Raw genomic sequence first — 25,125 nt, forward strand, 5'->3', positions numbered from 1 at the left:
TAGTAGACGTCTTGAAAGGGTGTGACTTTCCGGTGACGGGAAAAAATTTCGCGGAGATTAACGCTCTCCTCCCTGAATCCCTGCGGGACCTCTTTAGATCCATGAATTGGAACGTAAGCTATAGAAGAGGCTTTGCTAGAGTAAACTACCAAAGTACTTAAGCTGATTACATCTTAGGGTGTTTGCATATTCCCTTAGGTCAGACACTGTAAACTAAGAAAATCAACTACTCTCATCGCTGAACCAGGGGCTTCCCTGGACCCATGCACATACTCCAGTGGACTTACCACCTTATTTATTCTCCCGCTTACCGCCCACGCTGTAACGTCTGTTATGGCCATCTTGAAGAACAAAAGAGGAAAATTGCTCCAGGAGAAAACTAGGTCATGAAAGTTTTGAAAAGATGCATAGTTTCCATATAACTTATGCAGAGGCAGATTTTTACAGTGGAGGTGAGTTTGCACATTTCAAGTGAACTTTTCACAGTTGCCCCCAGGCCCATTTGATGCTTGATTGTGGTGATAAACCCCCTCTACGCAGGGTAGGCTTTGCTGCTCTGGATCCAGGATAAAAAAAGTACGAGTACATATTTCTTGGAAGAGAGGTAAATTCAGAGATGCTTTTATTCCTCTTTCACCTGGGGATTAAATTCATCCTTCAAAACAGCTCAAATAGTACCTCCTCTTTGAAGCTTTTTACAACTCCAGTATGTCACAGTTGCCCTCTCTGTGCCTATACAAGTCCGTTTTATCCATTCAGCAAGTATTTACTGAGCACATATTTGCGAGGCACAGTCCTTTGTTCTAGGGATACAGGGTTGAAAAGGGTCACATAATCTAGCATCATCACGTTGCTATGAAATTCAGTGGTTATGTGTCCTTTACACCCCACCCTCTCTCTCGATTACGTGAGTAATTTGCCATTTTGAAGGCAGGAATGGAGTCGTCTTGGTATTTGTATACCTAGGTCCTGAACTGGAATCTGGATGACACGTGTTGGCCTTCTTCATTCCTCCTCCTTATACTGCCACCACCTCCTGAATGTAGCAATTGCCCTCAGACCAGATGCTGACCTCATATTGCGTTTTCTGATGTGGCAAATGGACGTTTTCAAGTTACAGTCTCATGGAGGTGGAAAGGCCAGTCTTCCGGCCCCCTTAACCTCAATGAGTCAATGTTTGCTGCAGCCATGAGTCTAGCCACGAGTATTTGTCTTTAACTGGTCATTTGAGTCACAGACCATTCTTGGCATTCGTTTGCATTCCGAACTATGATTCTGTTTCTCCTGGTGTAGTTTGGAAGCCCCAATTTAATAATTTCCGACTTAATTGCAAGGTTACATTCCACTGTATTCGATTCAGGAACTCCTTCCGCCGCTCTCTTCCCTTAAGCATATATGCTTCCGACGCGGAGGGTACCTCACTCGCTCTACAGGTAGCAAGACCAGTCGTACATTAGGAATACGGATAAATCTTCATCCTTTGCCTCCTGAAGGGGGAGATGGTGAGAATCAGGTATCACTTTAAGAGTGTGCTAAAACAGAAGCCGCAGAGTACCGCGAGAACTGTAACAACCAGCGACATCTCGCGATGTTTGGACCGGCAAAGGGTGGCTATTTTGGCGTCCACCCGCCGGCTTCTCACCACGGCAGCGTCTGCCAGCCTGCTGCCGGGACCAAAGCTGGCCCCACGGGTGTCAGGCCTGTGGGCGGCCGGACCGACACGATGTGGCGGCTCCGCTGCAAGGCCAAGGATGGCACCCATGTTTTGCAGGGGTTGTCCAGCCGGACCCGGATGCGGGAACTCCAGGGCCAAATTGCCGCAGTCACCGGGATCGTCCCCGGCTGTCAGCGAATCCTCGTCGGATACCCGCCCGAGTGCCTGGACCTCAGCAACGGGGATACCATTCTGGGGGATTTGCCCATTCAGTCAGGTAAGGGAATCGAGGCTAGGCCAAGGCTAGTCCTGAGAGGTCGGAGAGGGGCATAAGGGAGAACAAACAGGGCGAGGTGGTGTGGGTCAGCTGGGGGCTTGGAGGAACAGGATAGGAAAGATTAAAGAACAGAGAACTCTGACGGAGGCCAGGGCAAGTGTCTAGCAGGGAGGGCCCAGCCTCTGTGAGACGCCTAAAGGCTTGGAGTACCCTTTCCTCAATCCGCTTTCTGATCTCTCTTGAAAACGTCTCATTCATTTTGTTTCCCTCTGCGTCCGCAAAAGTATTTTAAAAATGGGACCTATTTTCTCTGTCCTGATGGCTCTTTTCCCCTATATCACTGAAAGAAGACAGCAGGTCTGAAGGATGTAGGATACTTTTTTGCTTTCCTGGTTCATTTTTGCAATCACCTTCATATATACTTACTTTGACAGTTGTATTCATTTTAGAGTTTGCTCTGACACACCCAGTAAAGGCCCTTTCAAGTTCTAGACAACAGCAGTTATTTCTGTCCAGTATTAAAACTTGAACAGCAATAATGGTAATTAAAAGCTTTCCGTTGTTGTATCAAGGATCCTGTAAACACTGAACAGGGTAGGTATGTAAGTTTCATAAGGAGAGAACCCCCTAGTGGCCGAGTCTGTGACAAACACCTTTTGGAAGTGTTTTTAAACTGCAGACAGCAAGCTTAAGAAAATTTTGTTCTTGAAATGTATCTTTTTAAGCAAGTATAAAGGTGTATAATTCAGGCCCCTTTACTAAATGAGGTGCAACCTAAAGTGTTTTGCTCTTTGTTCCATTTGCGTCTTTATGAAGATCCAGTGAACAGAAAGTGTTACTGGTCACATGTTTGCAAAGCTGTATTCTCCCTAGTAACCCCAGCTTATACTTTAACTCCTTCTGTTTGTAATTTACAGGCTTGGTTAGTGAACACCCAATTTCATCTATACTTTCTCTGCAGTTCTGGATTTGTTTTATTTTTGACAGGAGACATGCTGATTGTTGAAGAAGACCAAACCAGGCCCAAAATGTCACCTGCATTTACAAAACATGGTGCTCCTAGTTACATCAGGGAAACTTTGCCTGTGCTTACCAGAGCGGTGGTCCCAGCAGACAACTCTTGCCTCTTTACCAGTGTGTACTATGTTGTTGAAGGCGGAGTCTTGAATCCAGCTTGTGCCCCTGAGATGAGACACCTCATAGCACAAATTGTAGCAAGTGATCCAGACTTCTATAGCAAGGCAATACTGGGCAAGACAAATCAAGAGTACTGTGACTGGATCAAAAGGGGTGATACTTGGGGTGGAGCTATTGAGATATCCATTTTGTCTAAGTTTTATCAATGCGAAATATGTGTGGTGGATACACAGACAGTACGAATTGATCGTTTTGGGGAAGATGCAGGATATACCAAAAGGGTCCTGCTTATTTATGATGGCATCCACTATGATCCGCTTCAGCGTGTCTTCCCCGACCCAGACACCCCTCCTCTGACCATTTTCTCCTCTAATGATGATATTGTTCTTGTGCAAGCACTGGAATTAGCAGATGAAGCTAGAAGCAAGAGACAATTTACTGATGTAAACCGCTTCACCCTGAGATGCATGGTATGTCAGAAGGGATTAACTGGGCACACAGAAGCAAGGGACCATGCCAAGGAGACAGGCCATACCAACTTCGGAGAAGTGTGATCCATGCATAATGAGGATTGAAGCCTACTACCTCACAGATCCAGAAGGTTCTGGGTTTTCCAATAAGCTATTCGTAACCCTAAAGAACAAAATGATACAATGCTTGAACCATCCTTTTAACCTAAAGCCACTAAGACACTGAATTCCTTGTTAAGATTAAAATTAGCGTGCAAGTTTACAGATGTGTGTCTACAGTGGTGATACATGCCCTCTCTCTGCTGGGGTGACAGAATAGGTGGTCCTTGCTACCTACTGACACTAACCTGAAGATTGAGTTTTAGTATTATAAACTAGCACACAGCAGCATTAACTTGTAGAAGAAAACAACTTCATATTTTGGGTAATGGGAAAGGCCTCAGGTGAGGCCAGCAGACATAAACCACAGTGTCTCCGGTAATTGAGTCCTTTTAAAAACTGAGTTAATAGTTTCTAAATTATGAATTGATTCCTCAAATGAAGATACTCAGAACTGTCAAAACTGATTTTATATTGCAACTTGGTAGACTTTATAAATGTGTACTTCACCAGTTATAAGTACATAACAAGCAATTTTTACAGGGTTGAGTCTACTCCTTGAGAATGTTACCTAACAACAAGAACTGATAGTGCCCAGTTAAGGATTTCTAGTGTTATAAAAGTAGAATGTATGAGGGAGGAGGTGCCTGAGCAGATTACTGAAGCTTTAAAAGACCATTGGCCTCATGTTTTAATGCAACTCATTTATTCATCTTTGTCGCATTGGATAAAACTTTAAAATTAAGCAGGATATTTTTTTTAATTGAAGTTCCTTGAAATTTGAATGCTCTGTTTTTGCCTTTCTACCTAAAGATTTGCCTGGAGGGATTTGATTTCCTCAGCTTTTTGTTAAGAGCACTTCCTCCGACTCCTAAAAAAACTTTTCATCTAAAATTATAACGTGCTTTGGTTTGGTTTTTATGAGATCTTTGGCTACCTAAACAGAATTTGTTTTCATGCTAGCCTTATCCCACCACTAATGCTCTTTTAAATGATTTCATGTCTCTGAAAATTAGCAGTTTTATCCACCATCTTTTACCTTGACTTTTGCAGAGTTTTAAAGTAATCGGGATAATAATATTGAATGAATTTGTTTCACTTACAAAATATGACAGTTTTTAAATCTTTGCCTTATTCATCCTTCTCAGAATTCTGCTTCTTACTGATATTAGATGTGTAGCCATTTGCTTGGTGGGCTAATCCACAAGGCACACCCTCTAAAACTTAGCTTCACTATGAGATCTTCCAGATAAAAGTGTCCTACCTCTTTTCTTAATTCTTCTGACGATCAGGGATGCTAAATTATAATTTGTTATGCATTATCTTACATAATGTGAAGAGGCCTAATGTTGTAAAGTTTTATTATCTTGGTGTCATTTTTTATTAAGTATCTCACTTAGAAAACCAATGGTATGGGAATTCCCTGGCGGTCCAGTGGTTAGGACTCCGTGCTTTCATTGCCAAGGGCGCGAGTTCAATCCTTGGTTGGGGAACTAAGGTCCCGCAAGCCGCGTGGCGTGACCAAAAAAAAAACCCAATGGTATACTTTAAAGCACATATATATTTTAGCATATCTTCTTGGCAAATGTTTCAAAATTGAGATTTACTTTTAGCACTTTCACTTGGTAGAGATAGCCATATAAAATTAAGGAATATTTAAACAATTTAGGAGAAATGTACCTTTAAGGAACAATTTACAAAATATGCTTGAAATCATTAGATGACATTTCTTGAGTACCTTTTGTGTGAATAGGTCTTTTAGGCATTATAAGTTATTGTGGTCACTGTAACTTAAAAGTGTTTAATTTTCTATTTAACTAAGCCTTAAAAATAGCACTTGTGAGTTTGTGAAACTTAATGTTTGGCAATCATAACGTGTACAAATGAATATGATTGAAAATCTCTTTGTACCTGTCTGTCATCAGGTCTAAAAGGATTTTGTATCTTATTTCCCCCAGAAAATATTAAATTTAAAGCTGTAGGTTAAGAGTATACCACTGGGTAGCACCCATCAAATTGAGCTTTATACATCATTATTCATAAACCTTGCCTTCCTTTCTTAAGTATTTCAGGGGCCAAACTTGATACTTGCTTACTGGAATTTTAGAGAAGTCTATTCATGCAACAGATATTTACTGAGTAATTTATAATGTAGGCATATATTGATGTTTCCCAGCATAAATTTCTGTTGCTTTAAAATTGAGTATCCTTTATCTATCAATACATTTGATTTTTTTAAAATTTTTTATTGAAGTATAGTTGATTTACGATGTTGTGTTAGTTTCAGGTGTACAGCAAAGTGATATATATATATATAATTTTTCAGTCAATGCATTTGATTTTAATTTAACAAATTTCCAATTTAACAAATGGAAAGAAATAGAACCTGATATTTTATAAAATGAAACCTGTTATTTTAAGTGGTTTTGTTTGCATATTTAAGCTTATGCTTTTATAACAAGTCAAATATTTATTCAGGGGCTCTTAGTTTATTCTGTTTTACCTGTTAATTGGGTTGTGCATTCTTCAGTTGGACACTGATAGATCGCTCTCAGTAATGACTTTTTAAATTAATCAGCTGCTGAAATTCAGCACTAGGACTTTTAAGTAATGTTCTGATCATGGGAAATTCAAGATGAAGCACTATTTGCAGATCATTTAATTATTGAGGATTTAAAAACCTAAACTTGTGCTAACTCTGAACTCAAGCTTGTAAGCCTCACAGAACTTAGATTTTTTTAATTGCACTTCTTATACTCTTGAAATTAGTTTATTAATGTCTGTAAATTCTAATCTTGAGAATTTTGAAATCTTGCAACAAGATTAAAAGAAACTTTTTCTTAAATTTGCTCTTGAGCAGAGTGAAACCCCTCTTCCTCTTCATTCAGTTTTTGACTGCCATACAAGATTTTTTTTTTTTTAATTAAAACGAGGATAGTTTACATTGGTAGCAGAATGAATGAAGATTGTGCTTTCCCATCCCCCACTCCTCCTTTCCCTTATTCTTCTTTTTCTTACTCTTCTTTGGATTTAAAGATTAGATGTAGGGCAATGAATGTACTTCTAGATAGATAGAGTGATTTCAGAAGTTAATATCTCTGGGAATTTTGTGATGTGATAGCCATGTGAAGACATCAGTATGGTACATCTTCTGTTAGTGGTTCATGGTTGATTTCTTAATTGTTTCCCATGAGTGAATAATGGGCACAGTCAAGTGATACCCTTGAAAGGTTTGGGGGCTGGTCAGCTTGACCCTGTTGGCAAAAACTAATATAGTCATACCACTTGATTATTCCATGAAGTTCAAGTTCCAGCAAAATCATAATCAGGAATGAATTAACATATTATTTATCTATACATGCCCGTAAATGTGCCTAACTTGCATGTCTAGCTTATTCTTTCTATCTTGTGTAGGCATTAAAACATGAATGTTGCAAGTTGCCCTAACTGAACATAGTTTTCTATGTCTTTTTTGAAAAAATTGAATAGGGAGTGTAGAAGATTAGCAGCAGAGTGATTTTTTTTTTCTTTATGTGTCAGGTGGCCTTCCTAAACTTTCATATATTAAGATTTTTATGTTCTTTCATGTATTGAGAACACACATTTGTTATTATTTACAGCACTTTAAAAATATGAAATAAAAGTTTACATGTTAACCCTCTCCGGGAACCTTGTCAAAGACATTAAAATATAATTCTGGAACTGCCAACTATCAGTTCTTCTTAATCAACAGTTACCATCAGTGAATAGTGTATCCAATGGTACAACATTCTGGTGTTTTGGTAACAGTAGAACTCCATTTCAGTAACTCTTAGGAGCATGCTCTGTGCCCTAGCATTCAAAGTGTTACTTATTTCTATAATGTGATTGTTCTGTATTCATTGTACAATACAGTATTCAAATTTGTCCTTGTAGCACAAAGATGACTACTACAACTTTGAAAAGATTAGATTCTTAAAACCCTTCATTTGTTTCTAAGCAAACTTACGATTTTGAGCTGATTTTTGAGTCAAAGGCCTTAAAAGCATCATGTGTAAGCAACATCATTAAGTGTAAAGTGAAACACTTGATTTGAATAAACTAGTTTATTAACTAAAGATGTTTTCTTACTAAGAGTTATGGTATTTCAGCACATTTCATCCAACTTAAAAGGATTATAAAACTTCCCTAATTGTGGAAAAGGGTTTGGTCTTTTTTTTCCTTCTCCAGAAATTAGCTGGCATTTTGTTTACAGTGCTTTGAGTATTTGACTTTGAAGAAATTATTACATTGATATTGAATTGTGGGGTGCTGCTTTAGGTCTTGGTTGATAGAATTTAGAGGAGATTGGTAACCCTGCCATGCTGTTTCAGAGTAAAGGGAGAAAGGGGCAAGAAGATAAAGTGCCACATAAACAGAAGAGATCCTCAAATGCATTCCTAGTCTTGAATTATGCTTTTCAGAAAATTTTTCAAGCAACGCCTTATGCCTTTGTGTCACCTTAACCTTTCTCCCCCATTTCTTGGCATAGAATGTAGCAAGACCGTAATGGAAAGGCTTGTCAGTACAGTATAAAACCATGACTACAAGGATTTTGCTATAATGCTTTTTTATACTTGTTTTTAAAAATACAAATCTATGTCTAAGAGTTTAGGGAGAGTGAAGATATGATTTAGTTATGTTGTAGGCAAACAGGTTAACCTAAGAAAGGTTTACAATTCCTACTAAGATTACATGAGCGTGACTCTATACTGGTATAGGATATGTAGTTAGTTGTAGCCTGTAAGTTACTTAAAAGGACCAGGGCACCTAATTCTTGTCAGTTTTCCAGCTCACCTTGGTGCCATTCATCACATAAGCTGTTTACAGGAAATATAATTTCCTTAGCAAAGAGTAACTTTTTTTCCTTTAAAAAAGTATTAAGTTTAAAATACAGAATAAGTACATATAGTTTGTCAAAAGGAATAGAGAATGACAATAGTCCTATATTTCCTGTATTAATGCAGTAGAGGTTGAAATTCTTGAAGCAAGAAGAAACCCATAAAACTGTCAAATTTAGAGCTTTAAAATATGACTTGAAAAGTATAGGGAAGGACAAACAGAACAAAGTTCTGTTTCACTTGGCATAAGAAATATTTTTTCTTAATGAAGATGGACAGTGCTTTCTTGTTTTAAAAATATTTTGTCTATTTGCCAGCATTTTTTCAAAGTTAACGCACTGCTGCTACTTGGGAAATGTCTACTTTCATTTTGTACAACTCTTATGTGATTTTGCCATTGTCATTAAGATGCATTGATTTTATGATGTGTATAATTTTAAATACATAAATATTGTATGAATTGACTTGTTTTGAAGGAATAAATGAAGTGAAAATATTGTTGTCTGAGCATATTTTGGGGAGGGCAGAGGGCCAGTGAACAGCTGCTACAGTCAAGTTACATATTTATCATCACTGCTTTGACTTATGTACCAATATCTGCCAAATCTCACTCTATAGGTGGAGTCTTAACCACTTGGATAAGAGAAAGTAAAATGTTTTTTCTTTTTAACACCAGAGGGCATTTGAAATTTCCCGTCTTTGACTCCAAACTTGCTGGTATGCAATCGGCTCCTGAAAGTTGTAATTCAATGTCTGTTGCTGACAAAGTGTCAAAGTGGAAAGGCTGAATGTTCCCTTTCATTTATAATAGACTGAGGTCTGTGTGAACTTAGATCTGTTTGGAAACTGCAATATCTCTCTGGGAGAATTTATTTAATCTTTGATAATATCAACATTTAAACATTTATTTGAAACAGCACTGGAGTTAGAATTGGCCAGAGTTTCGGCTCTCTAACTAAACTGAACTACTTACCCTTTCCTTCTCAATGAAAGCATAAAAATTATGGAAGTGGAACCATAATGCAATCTGATCAATTTGTGCATCAGGACAAAAATGTATCTTTGGGGGTCAACATAAATCCAACCTTAGAATAAGTCAAGCCAAACATCATATTAAAAGGTTTGTAAGGAGTCTCCTGGGGTATGTGGTGGTAGTTTGTTGAACAATTAACTACCCATAAGGCAATGCTTCTCAAAGTGTGTGCATCACATTGCCTGGGAACTTTTTAGAAATGTAAATTCTCAGAAGTCAGAAATAAATGAGACCAACAATCTGTTTATCAAGCCCTCCAAATGATTTTGATGATAATAAAAATTTGAGAACCACAACTATGACCACAGTTATATAAACGAATCAGTGTCAACTTCCAGAGACCTCTGATGGCTTATGTCAGTCCTTTATCCTTGGCCTCATGCAGTCCGTCTTCATCCACTATTTAAAGACAGTTATTAAAGTTACAGATAACAATAGATGACAATTCAAAAATCTCAACAGGCTGAAAAATTCTAAGATTGAATACTCATAAATGTGAAGTCCTGCCCTTAAGTTCTAACACAGCACATTATGTGAGTCCAGCATGAGTAAAACCTGGCTTTATAGTTGAATTGACGAAGAAATAGCAATAGTACTTAACTATTATTCTGATCCCAACAGGGTGATATGACTTTGGTTGCAGAAATAGTTGCATTTTAATAGTTAAAAGATCTAGAAAAAAGGAAGCAATAGTATTAATGTATCCTGCTTTAGTCACATTGCATTGGTTTGGATGAGGGTTTTACTTGTAAAACATGATGAAAATCTAAAGTTTGACAGCTGTAATGGGATATCTGAAGGAACTGTAGACAATTACCTGTAGAAGAGAAAAGGGGTCTCAGATTGATGTGACGGCTAACTTCAAATCTGGGAAAGTGTTGTGTAAACGATGAAGTACATTTATTCTCTGAGGCTCTGAAGTACATTTATTCTCTGAGGCTCTGAAGGAAAGAACTCAGACCAGTAAGGGGTGAATATTACAAAGTAAAATTTACCTTAAAAACCTAACACAAATAGAAAGGGATGCTTTGATATTATGGTCGAGTATTGTGATGTAACCTCCTGCATAGTGAAAAATAGAGCTACAAGTCATTAGGCCCCTGACATCTTGAAAATTTTGTTTCAAATGCTAGTTATGAAATGAATAATTACAAAAAGAACTTCTTCCCTAGGAAAAAAAAAAGCATGTGGTTTTCTATCTTTTTTTTTTTTTTCTCTCTTTTTCTGTTCTTACCATCCAGTTAGTGTTTGGAAAGGAATGGCTTACACGCTTATTTAGTAATAAGGCAGAGGCTACAAAGTAGGGCTTCAATAATTGGGAGTAGTATATACTATGCTTATTATATCTCTAAATCTAAAATGAGAGGTTCAAGAATAGAAAAGCGTCTCAAATACCTTTTATGTTTTAAAAATTTGTTCTGACTTGGATTGTCTTTGTCTCTATTGTGTTTATAGATTTTGAGGGTATTTATCAGATGAAATCAAGTGCCAGGGTATCATGAACATATTTTCCTACACTCACTAAAACTTTTATGACTTCCATATGTGTGAGTTTAATAAAAAATCAAGCATTCATGAGGAATCAGCTTTGAGAATAGTCTTTTGTCTTTAGTAACTGCCTTCCTCATAACTGCTTCTCTGCCATTCTATCTTTCTAAAATTCCTTCTGTATAACAAGAAGAGTTTTCTGATCTTACTATGATGGCATTTCTCTGTATTCAATTGAAGGGCTTCATTAATTAATCTGTTAATAATTAGAGTAGGTGTCACAGTGACTTGGCCAGGTCTAAAACCCTAATGATGGCCCTCTTGAATAATTGCAGTAGGCTGAAAGCTGTTAATTTGGAATTGAAGCTTACTCAGGAGTCAAGTTCAAAATCAATGCTGAGGTTAAATACAAAATATAGACAACATTATTCCTGATAGCCTCTTAACTGGCTCACAAAGTAGAGTATATAGACATAACCGTAACTTAGTAAGTCCAGCAGAGCTAGTCCCCATCCCAGTGCTGGGAGAGTTCATGCTCACTCCTGGGGTACAGCTCTTTGAAGTCCTAACCTGCAGTGAGTGTGGTTCACTAGGTCCCAACCATTTGTGGATCCTGGACTCCAATCTCTGATCCCTTGCTTCTGTGGAGCTATCAGAAGCATCCCTCAGCATCTCAGCCACCCATCCTGGAATAGAGGAATGTCTCCAGAATAAAAGTGGTCCCAAATGTAGGTTGCATCACACCCGACTTCTAGCCTCATCCTGATACAGGCCTGGCAGTTCTTCAAATTCTTCACTGTATTTTTGGCTTTCCACTGCTTCAGCAAGAAGGGTTTGTCTGAATGCCTAGGCCAACATTACTGGAAATGGAGGTCCACAGCAACACCTTTTTTAAGATATTCAAATAAAAACTACCATAAAATGTGTTTTAAAAAAAGATATAATGTTGGAAATGGAAATATCAGGTATGAAGCAAATGATTTAATAATTTTAGGGCTTCCCTGGTGGCACGGTGGTTAGGAATCCGCCTGCCAATGCAGGGGACACGGGTTTAAGTCCTGGTCTGGGAAGATCCCACATGCCGCAGAGCAGCTGAGCCCATGCACCACAGCTACTGAGCCTGTGCTCTAGAGCCTGCGAGCCACAACTACTGAGCCTGTGCACCACAACTACTGAAGCCCACACGCCTAGAGCCCGTGTTCTGCAATAAGAGAAGCCTGCACACTACAACGAGGAGTGGCCCCCACTCGCCGCAACTAGTGAAAGCCCGCGTGCAGCAACAAAGACCTAACACAGCCAAAAATAAATAAAATAAATTTATTTTAAATAATAATAATAATTTTACCATCAACAATGGAGGGGGGGGATAGTGAGAATTTGTCAGTATTTATTTTAAAGGAAGAAGTACTTTATCAAGTAACAATGAATATGTCTTACACAGTTCACTTCAATCCTGTTGGATATTTATGTTGAATTAAATAGAAAAAGAAAATGTGTCCTTTATCATAGAGTAAGAATCATTTTTAGAGTTTATTATGTGGGACATTTCACAAAATTATCCATCGTAATTGTGGACATAACTTTACAACTATAGAATTCCAAACTTCCTTCTACTATGACTTAAATACTTTGTATTAGGATTGATAAATCTTTCTCATATGAATTTTATTAGACTGAATTACTTCTCCCAGAGCTTGAATATTATGGAATAAACTAATCAAATCAAGTTTTTTAAACCTACAAAACTAAGGAACAGACTTTGAATTATGTTCACCTTCTGCCAAAGTGACTCTTCCCATTAGACCCTTCCTTTAACATCCAGCCGTATTTTTTTTACTCTTACTCTATAACAGTGGAGAAAATGATCTTGAATTTGGCTAGAAACAGCTAAAGTCAATTTATCTCAGATAAATTGTTAAGCAGTTTTCTTTAATTTTACTTCTTGTACCATATGGTATCAACTACCTCAGGATTACAAGGATAGTCATTCACTCAAGAAGCATTTTTGAATGTTCATGTTGTTCTAGAAACTGCGCTAGGTGCTGGGTATACATGGGGTAGGGGAGGGGAAACACAATGCTATAAAGAAATAGAAATACAGGTGCTATGACGAGAATAATGGGGTGGGAGAATCTAATCTAAAGTGATTAATCTGGGAAAGCTTTTTGAGAAAGTGACATTTGAGCTAAAACCTGAAGCATGAATAGGAGTTAGCTGATGAGTAAGAAGAGCATTCTAAGTAGGGGGTATAACACTTGCAAACACTATGTTGCAGGAGGAAGTGAATATTTTCCAGGCCAGTCTGGCCATAGTGTGGTAAGCAGGGACAGAGGAACATGAGATGAAGTTTTAGAAGCAAGTATTCAGATTCGCAGCATCTATAAGCTATATTAAGCACTTACCCTAATTCATATTTACCACATTTTATTTGCTTATTTTATGTGTGTCCCCAAATAGTTTGTCCATGAGGGCAGGGACCAGTTATTTCTTATTACCATTCTATTCTCAACACCTAATAAAGTACTAGACATATAGTAGGCATTCAGTATTTATTTAAATGAATGAACATATAAACAAATGATGTTAACATGTAATTTAGGAATATCCTAAGAGCACTGGGAGGACAAAGCACTTTAAAGAAGGCATCAGATTTATGTTTCTCCAAGTTATTTTAACTGCTCTGTAGGGAATGGATTAAGGGGGCAAGAGTGGAAGTGGAGGACCAGTTAGGAGGAAGCTACTGCAGTAATGTGTATATGTGATGATGATGGTGATAATAATTATAATAGCATTTGTTGAGTGCTTACAATGTACAGAGCATTTTCATGTATTATCTCATGTAATCTTCACAATAACTCTATGAGATAGATATTATTATTCTGTATTTTGTAGATATGGTTACTGAGGATTAGAGAAGTTTGATAACTTCTTCAAGGATCAAAAGCTAATAAATGGATAATAGCTTGGACTAAGTAATGTCAATAGAAGAGGATCGTTTTAAGATTTATTTTGGAAATAGGATCTCCAGGACTTGGTGACATGAGGAGTAATAGGGATGCATCTAGAATGTCTCTCAGGATTTTTACTCAAGAATCTGGTGGATGAAAGTGACATTTATTGACCCATGGAAGATAGAGGGGAAGAATATTTGGAGGGAAGAGAGAAAATAAGACTTTGGACATGTTAGGTTTAAGATGTTTGTGAGTCATCTGAAAGGAGATGTCATAAAGGCAACTACAGGCCTGAAGTTAAAAAAATATGTCCAAAGATTAAGATCTAAATTTTCAATTTCTTGACCTATAAATAGTTACAAGATATAAGAATGGAAGAGATCAACTAGAGAGAGTGTGTAAAGAGAGGAAGGCTCATCACTAAACCACAGAGAAACTACCAACACTTAGAAGTCTGTTAAAGAAGAGCCACCAAGGATAACTGAGAGTTCAGAAGAGATCAGAGGTGTGTAAGAATTTCTTGTCATGAAATCCAAGAGAAAATGGTTATTTAAGAAACAGAACTGTTTGTTGAATGTTATACAAAGATCAAATTAGGGGAAGCTTAGAGGAGTCTATAGAATTAGGCAACCTAGAGCTCACTGATGAACTTAAGAGCTATTTCAGGGAAATAGTAGAGAAAGAAACTAGATGGATGTGGGTTGGAGTAAATAGGATGTCTGGTTAAAGATAGCAGGTTGAACATATTCATTGGTCGTCTACTCTCCCAAAACTGCATTAAATGATAATTATGGGATTTTAAAAGGCAGAAACTCTCAAGGACAAAGAGATGATAAATAATACCAACAAAATTTTGGAAGATAGCCAGGAGTTGGATGAGTGATAACTGACCTAGCAGATTTGAAAAAGCTGAATCCTAAGGCAGCAACCCTATTTTTCCATGGAGTGCCCCTCAAATTCAGGAATTGGTGGTGTTAATACCTCTGGAAACAGGGGTGGAAAAAAATCATGAAAATGGAGAATCTGGTTAAGAAATATGCCTTTCAGATCTCCTCTCTCACTCTGAGCAACTAAGTGCTTGCTACATCGCCTCTAGTTGAGGGCAAAACAGAGGGTCTCTGTACTAAAATAAAGAGGATGACGCGGTGTTTTTATATGCTGGATGTTGAGACAAAAAACCTTCTTCTGCCACTAGGCTCCAAGAATGCTAGCTGCCAGAATTATGCCCTTCAGGCAGGATTTTGGAAAACTTTTCTCTGAGGAACCACACCAACAAAAAAGACTAATGATATTGACATGAAATATTTTCCAACCAGCTGGCCCTACGTGATCACTCTACAGTAAATTCCACAGTAAACCAGCCCCATCCACACCACAAAACTTAGTTTTTGCCAAATTCTTATATTTGAGTGGATAGTCAAGAATCATCAGACATCTGAAGATACTCTTTAATAAGAAACGCAAAACTGAAAACAAACTTAGGAAAAAAAAAATAACATGGAATAAACAGAGGCTATGGTGACAGAAAAATACTAACATTGTATTTACACATATATTCTTAAAGTAGTAAGAGAAGATTTTGCATCGATGAAACTACAGAAAAATATGATAAAAATTCAAAAGCAAACAGTAATTCTTGGAAATTAAAAATACAATAGCAGAAAGAAAATGCAACAGAAAGCTGTAGGTAAATTTTAAGAAAGCTCCCAGTAACAGAGAGATAGAGGTCCAGGAGGTCCAACATCCAAATAGTGGAAGTTCCAAAAAGAAAGAACAGAGAAAATGGAGGGAAGGAATCCAACAACTAATAGTACAAGAAAATGTCCCAGAACTGCAGGTCATGAGATTCTAGATTGGAAGGACTCACCAAGTACCCAACGTAGTACATAGATCCACTCCAAAACACATCATCATGAAAATTTGAGAATACTGGAAACAAAGAGAAAGCCCTAAATTTAGAATCATAAATGCTTTGGGCTTTTCAACAGCAACACTGAAAGCTAGCAGACATTAATCTAAAATTCTATACCCAGCCAAATTATCAATCAAACATGTGGATGGAATAAAAGATATTTTCAGACATATAAGATCCTATGCGCTCTTTCTCAGGAAGCTACTGGAGAATGTGTTTTGCTAAAATAAAAGAGCTAACTCAAGAAAGAGGAAGAAGATATGAGATCTAGGTAATACAACAAAAGAAAGAGGTGAAAGGATTTTTCCCAATAGGATGATAAAGGCAGATATCAAAATGACAGACATGCAACAGGCTGGAGAAAAACCTATCCAAATGGAAGTAGATCAGAATGCCCTGGAAAATATTTCTTCAGGATGAAATTAATAGAATACTATTAAATCTGAATGTATTGAGAGGAGGTTTACATAATGGATGGGGGTGGACAGACAAAAAAGATATATAGAAAAGGAAGAGTATACATAGTATATCTCAAAGCACTAACTCTCAATAGCATTTATTTAATGCAAAAGCAGGGAAGCAAATCAGGCAGTTTGGCTCCAGATATACTATACTATAGTATTGTATATTGGAATGCTGACAGGAATTATTATAGAAGAAAGGTCAAAATGATGATGTATAAGAGAGGATCACAGGGATGGAGTTCATAAGATGAGATCCAGAGTACATGTACATGATCTGGTTTTATAGGAAGAATATTTCCTTTGTTGTACCAAAAAAGAAGAATAACATGGGTGCAAAGGAAGGTAGGTTTGTAAATTTGGTGATGGAAATATGGAGTTCCTGCCTATTGGCTGCTGTTTTCTTACCAAATTTTTCTAATTTTGTGGCAAATTCGTTATCTGAAAATAAAGGAAGCAAAAGAGGAGTGGAAAATTTGAGGAAAGAGAAGAAAGAGAGGTCTTGGAAAATGAGAAATCCAGCTTCCTAGAGAAATGTGGTAATTGCCTGGGAGTATAGAGTACCCATTTGAGGTTGTTATTCTTGAGTTTATAGTAGTGCCAATCTTCTTTACTTTGAATTTTTTTACTGAAGTGTAATTTACATATTATATTAGTTTCAGGTGTACAGCATAGAATTCAGTATTTTTATAGATTATACTCCATTAAAAGTAATTACAAAATAATGGCTATAATTCCCTGTGCTGTACAATATATCCTTGTTGCTTATATGTTTTATACATAGTAGTTTGTATCTCTTAATCCCATACCTCTGTCTTGCCCCTCCCCCTTCCCTTTCCCCATGTGTAAATATATATATATATATATATATATATATATATATATATATATATATATACACACACACATACCACTTTTTCCTTATCCATTTGTCTGTTGATGGACACTAGGGTTTCTTCCATATCTTGGCTATTGTAAATGACTATGAACATATGAACATTGGGGTACATGTATCTTTTCAAATTAGTGTTTTTATTTTTTCCAGATATATACCCAGGAAAGGAATTGCTGGATCATATAGGAGTGCTATTTTTAGTTTTTTGAGGAACCTCTATACTGTTTCCCATAGTGGCTACACCAATTTACATTCCCACCAACAATGTACAAGGTTTCCCTTTTCTCCACATCCTTGCCAACATTTGTTATTTGTGATCATTTTGACGATAGCCATTCTGACAGATGTGAGGTGGTATCTCATTGTTGTTTTGATTTGCATTCCTCTAATAATTAGTGATGTGGAGCATCTTTTCATGTGCCCGCTAGTCACTGTGTCTTCTTTGGAAAAATGTCTATTCAGGTCTTCTGCATATTTTTTGATTGAGTTGTTTTTATTTTTGATATTGAGTTGTATGAGCTGTTTATATATTTTGGATATTAACTCCTTGTCACTCATATCATTTGCAAATACTTTCTCTCATTTCATAGGTTGTCTTTTCATTTTGGTGATGGTTTTCTTTGCTGTGCAAAAGCTTTTAAGTTTAAAAGAAACAGATTCACAGATATGGAAAACAAACTAGTGGTTACCAGTGGGGAGAGAGAAGGGGGGAGGGGCAAGAGGAGGAGGGGATTAAGAGGTACAAACTTTTATGTATAAAATAAATAAGCTACAAGGATATATTATACAGGGAGTATAGTCAATATTTTATAATAACTATAAGTGGAGTATACCCTTTAAAAATTGTGAATCACTACGTTGCAACCTGTAACATATAATACTGTACATCACTATACTTCAATTTTTTAAAAAGCTTTTAAGTTTAATTAGGTCCCATTTGTTTCTTTTTGCTTTTATTTCTTTCGCCTTAGGAGACAAAGTTTTTTAATTACTGAGATTTATGCCAAAGAGTGTTCTGTTTATTTTCTCTTCTAGGAATTCTATGGTTTCAGGTCTTACATTTAGGTATTTAATCCATTTTTATTTTATTTTTGTTTATAGTGTAAGGAAATGTTCTAATCTCATTCTTTTACATGTAGCTGTCCAGTTTTCCCAACACCATTTATTGAAGAGTCTCTCTTTTCCCCATTGTATACTCTTGTCTCCTTTATTCTAGAATAATTGACCACATAAGGGTTTGTTTCTGGGCTCTCTATTCCATTCCATTGATCTATGTGTCTATTTTTGTGCCAGTACTGTACTGTTTTGATTACTATAGCTTTGTATTATAGTTTGAAATCCAGGAGTGTGGTAACTCTTGCTTTGTTTTTTCTCAAGATTGCTTTGGCTATTTGAGGTCTTTTTGGTTCCACACAAATTTTAGGGTTATTTGTTCTAGTTCTGTGAAAAATGCTATGGGTATTTTGATAGGGGTTGCCTTGAATCTGTAGATTACTTTTCATAGTATGGACATTTTAACAATATTAATTCTTCCAATCCATGAATATATTATATGTTTTCATTTCTTTGTGGCATCTTCAATTTCTTTCATCTTCAATTTCTTTCATCTATGTCTTGTACTTTTCAGAGTATAGGTCTTTCACCTCCTTGGTTAAATTTATTCCTAGGTATTTTATTCTTTTTGATGCAGTTGTAAATAGGACTGTTTTCTTAATTTCTCTTTCTGATAGTCTGCTATTAGAGTATAAAAATGTAACAGATTTCTGAATAATAATTTTGTATCCTACAATTTTACTGAATTCATTTGTTAATTCTAACAGTTTTTTTGTGGAGCCTTTAGGGTTTTCTATGTATAGTATCATGCCACTGGCAAATGGTGACAGTTTTACTTCTTCCCTTCCAATTTGGATTCCTTTTATCTCTTTTTCTTGTCTGATTGCTGTGGCTAGGACTTCCAATAAAATTGGTGAGAGTGGGCATCCTTGTCTTGTTCCTGAATTTAGAAGAAAGGCTGTCAGCTTTTCACTGTGGAGCATGTTAGCTGTGGGTTTGTCATAAATGGCCTTGAGATATGTTCCCTGTATACCAACATTGATAAGAGTTTTTATCATTAATGGATGTTGAATTTTGTCAAATGCTTATTCTGCATCTATTGAGATGATCATGTGATTTTCATTCTTACTTTTGTTAATGTGGTGAATCACATTGATTGATTTGTGAATATTGTCCATCCTTGTGACCCTGAAATAAATCCCACTTGATCGTAGTGTATGATCCTCTTATATATTGTTGGATTTGGTTTGCAAATATTTTGTTGAGGATTTCAACATCTATATTCATCAGAGATATTGGCCTGTAACTTTCTTTTTTGTAGTGTCTTTGCCTGGTTTTGGTATCAGGGTAATGGTGGCCTTGTAGAATGAATTTGGGAGTGTTCCATTGTCTTCAATTTTTTGGAATAGTTTGAGAAGGATAGGTATGAGCTCTTCTTTATATGTTTGGTAGAATCCCCCCTCTGAAGCCATCCAGTCCTGGACTTTTGTTTGCTGGGAGTTTTATTGGTTATAAATTCAATTTTACTACTATTAATCACTCTGTTCAAATTGTCTGTTTCTTCTTGATTCAGTCTTGTCAGGTTATATGTTTCTAGAAATTTGTCCATTTCTTTTAGGTTGTTCAATTTGTCGGTATATAACAATTCATAGTATTCTCTTATGATTTTTTTGTATCTCTGTGGTATCAGTTGTTATTTCTCCTCTTTCACTTCTTATTTTATTCGGGTCTTCTCTCTTTTCTTCTTGGTGAGCCTGGCTAGAGGTTTATCAATTTTATCTTTTAAAAAAAACAGCTCTTAGTTTCACTGATTTTTTCTATTGTTTTGGGGGTCTCTATTTTATTTATTTCTTCTCTGATCTTTATTATTTCCTTCCTTATGTTTACTTTGGGCTTTGTTTTTTCTTCTTTTTCTAATTCCTTTAGATGGTAGGTTATTTGTTTATTTGAGATTTCTCTTGTTTCTTGAGGAAGGCTTGTATCACTCTAAACCTCCCTTTTAGAACTGATTTTGCTGCATCCCATAGATTTTGGAAAGTTGTGTTTCCATTTTCATTTGTCTTGAAGGATTTTCTGATTCCTCTTTGATATACTCATTGACCCACTGGTTTTTTAAGTAGCATGTTGTTTAGTCTCCACGTGTTTGTGCTTTTCCTATTTTTCTTTCTGTAATTGATTTCTAGTTTTATATATTGTGATCAGAAAAAATAATGCTTGATATAATTTCTATTCTCTTAAATTTATTGAGACTTGTTTTGTGGCCTAGAATGTGATGCATCCAGGAAAACTTTCCATGTACACTTGGAAAGAATGTGTATTCTGCTGTTTGTGGATGGAATGTCCTGTAGATATCTATTAAGACCAACTGGTCTACTGTGTCATTTAAGACCACTGTTGCCTTATTGATTTTCTGTCTGGATGATCTGTCCATTGACTTAAGTGGAGTGTTAAAGTCCCCTACTATTATTGTATTACTGTGAAGTACACTTTTTCCCCACAGCTGATCACTGCCCCCACCCTGTTGTGGAGCCACACTGCAGGGCAGGTGGGGCCCACATGGATTCTTCGTGTGTATCAGGGTGTAAGCTGTGGTGGACTGGCCACCATCAGAGTTCTGGGTCTCTTCTGAGGCGCTGCTTGAGCACACGCCAACAATGGCCACCACCACCCCACCCAGATGACACTCTGGGACCCCGTTGCCTCTGTGTCCCACAGCCAAAATTCTTCTCTGGTCACGGCAGCCCTAGATCCAGTGCCAAGCTACAACATGAAGTAAGTGAGACTGGACCATTTACTTGGCTCAGACTGGGGCACATGCAGAGGTGGTCAGGGGAAACCCAGCAGCCACTAGAGGAGTCTTCAATCCAACCTCTCTGCTCTGCCTTGGGGACGAGCCAGCATGCATGCACTCCTCAAGAGCAAAGTTCAGGCTTCCCTCAGCCCTCCTGTTAGTCCCAGTGGTCCTGTGACCAGCCAAGGGGCTCATCTCCCCTGTGTAGGACCCCAGGAGTGGGGTGCCCAATCTGTGTCTCAAACCACTTACTCCCCAGTGTGGGTCTCTGCCCGTGTAATCTCCCTTTTCCTCTGAGTCCCCTTCCAGGAGCACAGGTCCCAACCTGATCACTTTTCTTTCCTTCCTATCTGATTTTGTGTGGATCTTTCTTACAGCCTTGTTTGTACAGAAGTCTTTCTGCGAGTTTCCAGTTAGTTTCCAGTTAAAGAATTGCTCCACATGTACATGTATTTTTGATGTGTTCATGAGGGGAGGTGAGTTCCACATCCTCATACTCTGCCATCTTTATTGATTCGTGGCGTCAGTCTTCTTGTTATGTGATCAACAAGAGATGTTAGTGATTTGAAGGAATCCAATGATAAAAAAACAAAAGCAAGAGCAGGAAATTCTGACATGTGGAGTAGAAGGTTAAAGGTTACATTTCTGGGTACCTAGATGCTAGCAGATAGGAGGGAAATGGTTACAGTCTAATCCATCTGTCTGGCTTATAACTGTTACTATAATATAAATTTGTATTCCATGGTCCTGTATACTGCTAACAATGAATAAAATAAATATTAATATATTATACTCATAGTATACTTAATGCAAATTCTATGACAAGTGTTCCAAGAAATAACAAGTTTGAGAAGCAAAATATATCCTTGAATTGGCAATTTCAACAAATGATTTTGTGTAGTGCTATGAGGAGCTTGCTGGGAGATCCAAATATTATCCATTTATGTTCCCTAGTATTTTCCAGTATTGAATATTTGCTATAAGCTACAGTTCTTTGTAAATACTATTAAACTTGATATTTCTTATTTATTAAACAATGTTTCAATACAGATATCCATAATAATAAATAAAGAACATAAAGAATGTTAGAAGCATGTTAAGAAAGATAATTGAAATCAGTCAGCCCATTGCCAGATGCGTTTTAAATTATTGCAATGTAAAGTATCGTCAATTGGGGGCTTTCGTAATAGCTCAGACTCATAGGTATAGTCATAACATCAAAAAGTCAAAAACCTCTGAAACAGTCTTGATGAGCCAATGCCTACTACTTTTAAGAGCTATGCACAGTTTAATAGTATGTCAAGGGACAAGATTTGGGGAAAAAACAATAAGCAAAACTGTAGCAGTAGATGGGTTATCTACTGACACTATCTCCAAAAAAATGAATTCTTTAGGGCAAGTTTGTTAAATAAAGGACTTCAGTTTCCCAAAAGTTTATCATCAGTTTTGACATTAATATATAACTAGTATAATATAATAGAAGAATTATACATAGAAAAATTTGGTGCCCTTCATGAATTCAAATTTTTCAGGGAGAGAAAGAGGACAATTATATCCTAGTGGGTTAAATCTAGAGATATGTTCATTGTGTTAAGAGATTACACTGAAGCAGCACCTAACATCCTATTTGAAAAGGTGGTGCTTGGGCTGAACCTTGAAGGAAGGCTAAGACTAAGCCAGGAGAACAGGGTGAGAATGTGTCCAAGCAAAGGGTGCAGCCCAGTAGCATGAAAGCATGACAGTTTCAGAAAAATTAGATGTGACTGTAGTAAAGAGTATGGATGAATATGTGGTGGGGAAATGCACGTAGGCCCAGTTTATGAAGGTTTTTTTATGTCTTATAGGGACTTTGAATTTCATCCTGAATGCTATGAAAATACCTCAAAGTATTTTAAAGAGAGGAATGATGATTCAGATGTGCCTCTATAAAATGAAAGATGTGAAACAAGGAACTTCTGTAGTTTCTTCCATCTTTAGTGGTCTGTGATCCTACAAATAGTGAAGTCCTGATCAGAGTAGAGAGGATGAAGAGCCGGAGACAGTTATGAGAGTGATCTCACATAAGCTATGGGAGGATTGCTGTGAAGTATTGAGTCTGGGTGCTGCAATTAGCTGGCATGGGGATAGAGGAGAGAGGCCAGAGGTAAGACGGGTTCCATTTTGAACATGTTAAGATTTGGCATTCCTTACAAAACCCACTGATGTTACTAGATGATCTCAGCCCTCCCCTCAGACTTTCATTAACACTGGGAAGAAAAAGACTACTGAATCCTGTAAATTTTTATGGTAGGTGGGCCAACACTGCTCTCAAAAAAGAAAAAAGGGAGAAAAAAAGCCACTCCCAGCAACTACTTAATGATTAAGTCATTTCAGAACTTCATCCAAATCCACTTAATTACACCCTTTAGTTCCCATCTAATCAGTTTAGGCTTAACACTAATATCAGTTTGGTGAGAACTTGCTTATCCATTTGATCTCTTAATCTGGCCTATCAGTTCCACAGTTTATAGCCAAATTATAACCATCCTCATCTGAATCCTTTCCCAACTGTTCTCTCTTTAAAGCAATTTCTCGCTACTACTTGAAGACTAAAACCTTCCCTCTCCCCAACAGAAGTACATTCAGAGACCCAGCACGGAGTACCATGCCCTATACCATGAACATAGTGGGTACCCAGTGTTTCCTAGGGCTGGTGATAATACATGTTCAAAGTAACTTCATTTTTCCTTTGGAGAGGAAAAGGAGAAGAAAAGCACTGCTAGGATGTGACTGTAACGTGAAGAATAAGTATCATGAATGGTTACAGTGGAGGTCCACTGTATTTTGCAGAGTCCAACTTTATAAGGGGCCCAAAGAGGAAAGATTGACCAATGACTGTTTGTGGTATATTTTGGTTTTAAGGTGGTGTGTGCGTGTTTGTGTGTAGAGGAAGTGAGTTGCCTCAATGGGGAGGTGGTACTGAGAAAGGAAATAAACTAGTTTCTGACAGTCGAGAAGATGACTGCACCACAACAGCATGCAAGGATGGAGAAGGAGTGAGGACACAGATGAGTCAGGTGAGCTGGACTGTAATTAGATTCCACAGTCAGGTCATCAAATAGGAATTCATATACAAAGAGCAACAACACACACTGCTCCTCAAATGATGACCTACATCAACCAGGGAGCCTTAGTCTCTCAGGTTTCTGACTTTGGAAATCCTCTCTTTCCCCTGGTCCAGACCTCCTTCTCAATTCTCTTGGAACCTTAGAGACTTGGTATTTCTTTTTTTTTAAATAAATTTATTTATTTATTTTTGGCTGCGTTGGGTCTTCATTGCTGTGCGCGGGCTTTCTCTAGTTGCTGCGAGCGGGGGCTACTCTTTGTTGTGGTGCGTGGGCTTCTCATTGCGGTGGCTTCTCTTGTTGCGGAGCACGGGCTCTAGGCACACAGGCTTCAATAGTTGTGGCTCGCGGGCCCTAGAGCGCAGGCTCAGTAGTTGTGGCGCGCAGGCTTAGTTGCTCCGTGGCATATGGGATCTTCCCGGACCAGGGCTCGAACCCGTGTCCCCTGCATTGGCAGGCGGATTCTTAACCACTGCGCCACCAGGGAAGTCCTGAGACTTGGTATTTCTCCAAGCCAAAAATAAAGAAAGCAAAGCAAAACGAAGAAAGATTCCAAGGAAAACATTTACAGATATGGAGAACGAAAAACACCAAATTCAGAATAGTGATTTATTTCAGCTGGGGGTGTATGTCTGTTTTGAGGAGGCAGGAAAGAGTGGGGAGAAAAGTTTGTTAGCAGCTTGAACTGTAATGTTAATGTTCTATTTCTTGAACTGGGTATTAGGTACAGTGGTGTTTTTATGCCAGAATATCTGAAATATTTCATAATTTTCAAAAAGAGATGTTAAAAAAAGGAAAGAGTAACAGAAAGATCATTTTGTCTATGTCCCTACTTCTACCTGGGAAAAGATAGGGGCCCTTCCTAATTATTCTACTTTTATTATAAACCGAAAAACTGTTCACAAACAAGACTGTGCCTCCTCTCATCTTTGAGGTTAATG

General features: G+C 37.5%; 1 protein-coding gene across 1 annotated transcript in view; it reads left to right on the forward strand.

The window, feature by feature from the left end:
- The first annotated feature begins 1,717 nt into the window (after positions 1-1,717).
- C3H1orf116 (chromosome 3 C1orf116 homolog) overlaps positions 1,718-25,125 on the forward strand; it is a 37,202-nt gene continuing 13,794 nt past the window's right edge. The window contains exon 1 of the mRNA XM_061185447.1: positions 1,718-1,931. Within this exon, the coding sequence (XP_061041430.1) occupies positions 1,752-1,931 (180 nt within the window). The 5' untranslated portion in view covers positions 1,718-1,751. The remainder of the gene's footprint in view (positions 1,932-25,125) is intronic.

The sequence above is a fragment of the Eubalaena glacialis genome, chromosome 3 (assembly GCF_028564815.1).
Source record: "Eubalaena glacialis isolate mEubGla1 chromosome 3, mEubGla1.1.hap2.+ XY, whole genome shotgun sequence".
Taxonomy (NCBI): domain Eukaryota; kingdom Metazoa; phylum Chordata; class Mammalia; order Artiodactyla; family Balaenidae; genus Eubalaena; species Eubalaena glacialis.